This window comes from Eupeodes corollae, chromosome 2 (assembly GCF_945859685.1).
Source record: "Eupeodes corollae chromosome 2, idEupCoro1.1, whole genome shotgun sequence".
In the NCBI taxonomy this organism is placed as follows: Eukaryota; Metazoa; Arthropoda; class Insecta; order Diptera; family Syrphidae; genus Eupeodes; species Eupeodes corollae.
In genome coordinates this window covers 126,254,083-126,262,093 of record NC_079148.1, presented here as the reverse complement: position 1 = coordinate 126,262,093, position 8,011 = coordinate 126,254,083, and the positions used below count along the sequence as shown (strand labels likewise).

Below are 8,011 nucleotides of genomic sequence, written 5' to 3'. Positions count from 1 at the left end.
AATGTTTGACTCAAGAAATGAAACCAGGTCTCCCGAAAAGATCTACGCCCCAGGAATAAGCCAAACCACCCCTAACACCCCCGGTGCAGTACTCTCATGTGAATAGCGCTCGTGACGAGGTTTCGCCGCTGTTTATGTTTTCTCTGTTATTTTCATCTGTGACTCTTGCGGCCATACTGAACTCTGTTACCCGCTTTAAACGTTGACATCTGCTAGTAATCTGGATTTACTCTTTTGCTACTAAAAATGAAACTAAAAAATTGTTACTGTGTGATGTGTCGGTGAGGCTTGTACCACGGAAGATACCAACGCCACGCCGATCTGTCAAGATCGCGACCAGAGATTTAGGCGTGTATAGAGGAACATGTTGCGTAAAGGTATTATTTTTGTATTAGTAGGTCCTACCGTACCATGTCTTTAAACGAAGCTTTGTATATATGCCTCTTTAAGGTATTTTTTATTTGATTCTAAAAAAGCTGTCAAAAAGTGTTTGTGTAGCCAGTTGTCCTCTTTCATAAGCACGTAACATAACTCGTTTTGGACCTTAAGCTCGCACAGAACAAACCTGAACGTCATCAGATCGAGCTTGTTTTATCCAACCTCTCAATCATACACGCATTTCTGTTTCCTAATAGATTGTATAGTTATGAATCTTTGTTGATAATATTTTTCTTTTTTTGGGGGCTATAATTCTAAGAAATATATGTTTTAAGGGTCTTAATAGTATGTGCTGATAATAGTAATATATAGAACAATATTATTGTTCTTGCCTAACCGGTCGACGTAAGTAAGTGTGCTTATATTGTCTCGATTGTGTGGTACCTAGGATACTCAAGACATGAGACATGAGCTTCGGCTGCCTTCCTCTATACCATTATTATAGACATCGATACCTTACGATAATTTTTTTTAACATTTTGTTAATAATTATTACCAAATCTTAAAAATGTACGTATAGATTTCAGCTGAGGCGAAGGGGAAGTTTGTGTAGTTAGTTTTTAGTACAAGAATAGTATCTATGGGCCGTATTATCACTCGCGAGTCGCCTAAAAAAATAAGTGAATGTGACTTTTTCGCAATACTGTTTGCGATTTGTCAAGTTGACGCTCGCCTTAAACTTCAAAAATTTGCCGAATTGATATGTCGTTCTATTAGAATTGTGGAGTGCTCGCCTTTATCTGTCATAATCGGTCGAACTGTAATTTTTGGTGACTTTAAAAAAAATCACAATTTTTTTTTAATTCGACGTACTTGTCTAGATTTTTTGTTGAGATATAAAAAAACGAGTGAAAATAGACAAAGGTAAGAACAAATTAAATAATTATTAAATAATTTATAGTTACAACTTTTATTGGTATAGAATTAAAAGAACCAACAACGCCCAGTTCGACGTTGCCAAGGGTGTCGGGATTCTCCTAGAATTCTTAAAAACAAAAAATTGTTAAACCATATGCTAATATAACAGTATGATTCAGATACCAAGATATCTTGACCGCTCTCCATTAATCCACCATCTTTCCAACAAATCCTTTAACACACTTTTATCCCACACAAACGAGTTATGTGTAAAACCAGGATATCTAGCATCAATAAATCTTATTACTCCATTATTGTCACAAGCCTTAAAAACAAAAAGTTGTACCTAAACATCAAGATTCGATTTTGAAGTACTTTAACACCATCGCATTTAAGCTGTAGAAAACCTTTTGTATTTAAATATTGGTGTTGTAACTGAGCAGGAGCTATGATACCAATATGAGTTCCATCTATACATACATCCAACTATCCCTGGTAAGTCTGCTCTTTGAAAAAAATAGTTTCTCGCTTCTTTCTTTTCATTAGTGGAAATATCTGCATTCATCCAAACTGGGCAGATTTCTGCTTCAAGCAAATTAAGAACTTCGCTTAAAACTACTGAAACTGTAGGTTAGGAGAAACCTAGCTCAAAGTCATTTCCTACATTATTTTGATAACTTCCACATCACGAGAAATTGGAGTGCGCACGCAAGTTTTATAATTAGTGGAATTGCAGAACCTTGAGTCGTTTGAAATCCTGAACTTATCTGACTTAAAACATATTTAAATGCGTGTTTGTTAACCCAAAAGTATAACAAAAATCTATGAAAAAAAATCTAGTTAAATTTTATCAAAGTAATTGTTAATTTTATAACATTTTTCTTTTTGGTATTTCCAGTGGGTTGAAAGCATTTCTTAAACTTCTTCTTAATCTGCAGATCATGATTTTTTCTTCTTTAATTGTTACTTCTTCATTTTCATTCTCGAAAAACAATTCAACTCTGCTAATAATTATTATTTGTATTTTTTTTTCACAAAAAACAATATTCTTCAATACGACATTTCACTTTGAGTTTTGAATGTTGGCAAGTTTGTTTTTAAAGACGGAGTTCGCTATTGGTAATACCACTTAACTATTAATTCGCCAAAACATTCGACTTTAGGCGAATTTTCAACTCGCGAGTGATAATACGCCCCTTTTCTATAACTGGCGAAAATAAATTTCGACTATATTGTCCGTTTGGTGTCTTCAGTAAGTATAGCTAATCGAGACATGCGCCTAGTGGGTATGAATGTGGTTCAAAATGGCTTTCTAATAATATGCGACTCATGCCACGGCCCATACAAAAATTCCCATTCTCCTTTATCAATCGAAAATCTCATCAGTGTCAATAGATTTATGAGCTAAAAATAGTGGTAAAACACAACCTCTTAAAGGATTGTGTAAAGACTCTGATCAATGTTGAGTAGATTCGTTGGTTCCAATGGAATATGCTTGTCTTCATTGTTATCCAATAACTATACAAATTTGAAAAAACAAAGCCAATAAGAACTTTTTCATATAACCTTATACATACGAGTATGTATGTCAAAATAGAATTCATCAATAAAGATCATTTTCCTTTTTGTGAATTTCTAGTACCCTACGATAAGTTCTAGGAGCGGGTGTTTTTGTTAAACTACTGTTTTTCAACCTGTCACAACATTTAACAGGACGAGACTACTTTTGGAGTTATTTGAAGCAACTTGTCTAAGCAGATAAGAATATTCGACGCGTTATATACAGCCCTGACTATCGCAAAAAGTGGTCGATAGTAAGCCATTTCGGCTAGAATTTATTTTCAAAATTTTATTAATTTGAATGTGTTTTTTAAAGCGTTTATAGCTTTATTTTTAATTTTCCAAAGGAAGTTATTGTAATAAGTCCAATTTGTCGAATTGGAAATTTTGGCATTTCTCGACGTTTTAATGTCCCTAGAGTGCAGTTTTGTTCATAAAAATAGCAGTGCTGGTCACATTTTATTTAATTGTCAATTATTTAAATAACGGAAATTCTTACAAAAAAAACTTAACATGTTGCTTGCATCTAACGGTCTTTCGTTTCATATTAGATACTTTTAGCTTGAAGTTATACTCTAGTTTTCCCGGTGAATACACATAATTTCAAACTTTATTTTATAATTAAAAAGTGTTAAAAATTAATTTTATTGTTATTTTTCGGTAAATAAACATTTTAATTTTTAAAGTTTTAAGTATTTGTAACATACTAGCATAAAAATAATTAATAAATATTAGCTGCAAAATAAACAATGGGACAGTCAAGGCACTGCACCGAATTTAAAAACTTATTAGAAAACTTCGTTTGGTGGAAAAAATCTACCAAAATATTCAAGACATCCTAGGCTGCTCAGCAAAAATGGTTAGTAATGCCTTAAAATGGAAAAATAAAACGTAAACGCGAGGCCCAAAAATGATGACTACTAAAAAAAATGACAGACAAATTGTTTAGTTAGCAAAACAGAACCCTTCCATAGGTTTTAGGAAAATAAGAAATGTTCTGTGGAACGATGACAGCAAAGTCGTTCTTTATGGATCCAAGGATCGTCGAGAATATGTGAGAGGACCCCAAAATGCAGCAAACGATCCACGGTACACTATAAAAACAGAGAAGCATGGTGGAGGAAAAGTTATGATACGGGCTTGCTTTTCATACTAAGGGGTCGGGCCTATCTATCCCATCGGGGGTATAATTGATGGAACCAAGTATATGAAAATTATCGAGGAGGTTATGCCCTATGCTGAAGAGGAAATGACGTTTGTTTGGGTATACCAACAAGACTATGCACAAAGCATACGAGTACGTCAAAAAATGCAAAATCATGGTTTGCGCAGAAGAAGTTATCCGTTATGAATTGGCCCACTCAATCCCCGACCTTAAACCTATAAAAAATTTGTGGGGGATGTTAAGAACGCAGTTCATAAAGCAAAACCCAAGAATCCGAAATTTTTACGACCAAAAATGATTTTTTCTCCAAAACAATTTTGTGCAACAAAAAAAAACGTTTTTAAGATCTGTTTAAATTTTGTGAAAAGTCGAATAGACAGTTTTTTTTACAAAAAATTAAAAACCTAACAAAAAAATTAACAAAAGCTTGCAAACAACTTTAACTTATATGAAATTTAGTTTTCAACATAAATAAAAATTGACTATCGACTTAAATATCTTTTCAAAACTTTGAGATATTGGCTTCAACTAATTTTATCTTATAAAAAATATTGTATCGAATTGTCAGTTTGTTTTTACAAAACATAAGAACCTACAAAAAAAAACAATACTAAAACTTGGTAAAAATTTACTTTCAAAATATTAATAATTTCTATAAAAAACAGTCCGTTTTTTTTCACAAAATATATCTATAGTATAAAACAAACACAAAATATTACGCAAAACATAAGAAATAAAAACTTTTAAGAAATACTACTAAAATTGGTAAAAATTGGTTTTCGAGATACCCAACTTCTCCGCATGAACTCCTATAGGCCAATGTCCGGTACAAACCGCAACAATCCTGGCTATGTCTTGCCTTGGCCTGCATAGAAGATCGTTTGTACGGGTTTTATTATAGGTGGGCCATATCTTCCTAGATATAATGCAGTTGGGTAAATTGCTCCACCTTCGGTTTGATTTAGTTTGGTAGATAGAAAAGATTTAAACCTTCATAGCGCCAAGAGGAATGTTAACCATTTCCGCAAGTGAGCTATGAAGGGCCGATCCTTGCCTGACTAACTGGTCAGCCCGTTCATTTCCCACCATCACTTTGGCCCGGAACCCAGATCAGGGTGACACCGAGGTTAATATTCAGGCTCGCAAGCTTATTGGGACATTGCTGCACCAATTTAGATGAGGATATGGCCGAGGATATGGTACCCGTGGCATGATGGTTAGTGCGTTGGACTGTCATGCTAGAGGTCTTGGGTTCGATCCCTGCCTATGCCATCTAAAGTCTTTTCACGGGTACTGCCTCTTGCGAGGAATTGACAAATTCTCCAAGAGTAACTCTTGTCATGAAAAAGTGCTTTCTCTAAATTAGCCGTTCGGAGTCGGCATATAAACTGTAGGTCCCCTCCATTCCTGACAACATTACTCGCACACAGGAATGGTTGAGAGTTGTAAGTCACTAGGCCTTGGTTCTCAACGGACTGTCGCGCCACCCAATTTATTTTTTATTTTTTTATGGCCGAGTTAATGGCTTTGACAGCTGCCTGACTCTCTGTAAAGATATTAGAATAATCTAACTGATAACTTTTTTAACAAAACACGAAAACCTACAAACCTTTTAATCAAGACATATCGAAAGACGGGATGGAAAGTTATCATCCTAGCCTCTTTTTACTTAAAAGGTACATAGTTTTGACTTTTCAAATACCAAGAGATGATAACTTCAAAAGTGAAACTTATTATTGGGAAACCCTTTACATCTTTCTTTATCTAAACTTGTTTAAAAAAAAAAAAACTTACATTTTTCTAATTAACGTTAATAAATAAGATTATAATTATCTATTCAAAAATAACAAAGTTAAATTTAAGTTTTCCTCTCTCATAAAATGTTATGTTTTTTTTTTGTTCTTGTAAACATTTTTATCTTTAATTTCTATGTAAGTCCCATCCATATAAACCTTTGCTGCAACTGCATCTAATGATTTTAAATTATTTGATTAGCCTTATCTATTCTAAAGTTTATAAATGAAGTTCAAAAACATTTTGACGAAATGATTTGGTTTGATAAAAATAATTTTAACACCTTTGATGTTTCCGTCTATAATATCGTAACAATTAATTAGAGAACATTTTTTTTTTATTTAAATTTAAATGCAGTCTTTGTTAATTAACAAATTAAATGGATATAATATCTTATACGGAAGTTCAATGTCAAATGTCAAAACTCAAACCATCAGCATACATTTTAAATTCTTCACTAAATGTGACTAAAACACATCAATATCTTAACCCATCTTCATCTTATATTCAATATGGTACAACATTTGCACTGGTAATTTATTGCTAGGGCGCTACATAAAGTTTATTAGTTTTTTTTCAAGCAATCAACTTGTCAATCATCAATCACTTGAAATTCATGTCTTCTGTTTTAAAATGATTATACTTGGCTATCGTCTTGTAAACGGGGTTATAACTTGGAACACCTTTTTGCGGTTAGTAATAGATAAGTATGGAAAAAAAACATTGTTAAGTTTGACCTTCTCAATTTCTTCAATTGGTCTTTGATCATAATTTTGGGTCAACAATATATATTTTATACCGAACATTACCAATCAAATAGAGCTGATTTGTCGATGAGATACGTACGATCTTTTTTACTTGTTTTATTTTTTAAACAACTTTCATTATAAATTTATGCAAAATTGAAAGTGTTGAAATATGATGCATTGGGACTCGTTATTTCTATGCTGGCACATTTATATATAAAGATTTGTTGATCGAATTTAAAGCATTAGTTTGACTTGTCACGTCAAATAGGAGTGTTAGCATAGATCTTCCCCATACAGGATACAGGCGAAAAATGTTCAAGTTTGTATGTCGAATTAAAACAGCTTTGTTGAAAGTGATTTTATATATTATTGATTGCGTTTGATAGGTGGTTCTTATGGCACTGCTGGGATTCAGTTTGGCTGCGCCCCAGAAATATGAAGACGAACCATATGTGACCCGTCAAGCTAGTCAAGTTAATCCTGATGGAACATATGGGCACGAATATGAACTAAGCAACGGTGTAGCGGTTCAGGAGTCTGGAATTGGTGGACAATATGCTACCGGAGGTTTCCAACACATTTCACCAGAAGGCGAAACGATTCAACTAGCTTATACCGCTGATGAGACTGGTTTCCATCCACAAGGCACACATCTGCCAACACCACCACCAATTCCAGAAGAAATCCTTCGAGCCATTGAATATATTCAAGAACATCCAACACCCGAAGAACAAGCTGATAGGGAATATAGATTGCAACACAATCAATAATAACCACATAAATTTAGATGTGCTTAGTTATAATATTGTTAAGAATTTGTTAAGTTTGAAAGTTATTGCTCGTAGTGTCATAGTACATTAATCTAGTACAGAAAAATAACTTAAAATAATTTACTACAATCAAAGCATAGTTTTAAGTAAAAAAGAAATTAGAAATAGACTGAGCATTTTTGTTTGTCGCTTTTAGGAAGGACCAATTTGTTTTAATTTAATATTTTTTGAGATCTCCGAAAAATATGAAACTTTCTTATGAGAAATATTTTTAAAGGTTCTAAATTCCTAAGCTTCGTAGAACAAAATTGAGAGCGAGAAGGTGTTTGAAAAGCCTAAATAGCGTCGATTCTATAGTTCATTCAATTGATTAGACTGATCGACGAAATTAAGATCTTTTCTGACCCACATTAAAAACAAGATATCTGTATACTTTTTTGTCGCCATTCAAAATTATTGATCCATTTCTCTAACAAACGAAAACTTGTCTAAATATTGAGTCTTCGGATTTCCTGTAAGATTTGACACAGCGAATAAAGATGGTGGGCAAAAATGTGTATTCCGAAACATACGTTTTTTGAGTGTAAAATAAGTCTTGACAATTCAAAAGAAATAAAAATTTAATGAACACAGACAATTTAAAGGTCGTGTTATACTTAAAAGTTGCCAAATAGAAA

The 8,011-nt window shown here is 33.2% G+C and overlaps 1 protein-coding gene across 1 annotated transcript; it reads left to right on the top strand.

Annotated features, from left to right (window-relative positions):
• Positions 1-6,793: 6,793 nt before the first annotated feature.
• On the top strand, positions 6,794-7,503 carry LOC129947769 (pupal cuticle protein Edg-78E-like). The gene is made up of 2 exons (XM_056058451.1): positions 6,794-6,887; positions 6,951-7,503. The coding sequence occupies exons 1-2, from the start codon at positions 6,876-6,878 to the stop codon at positions 7,332-7,334; spliced, it is 396 nt and encodes a 131-aa protein (XP_055914426.1). The 5' UTR covers positions 6,794-6,875; the 3' UTR covers positions 7,335-7,503.
• The last annotated feature ends 508 nt before the right edge of the window (positions 7,504-8,011 follow it).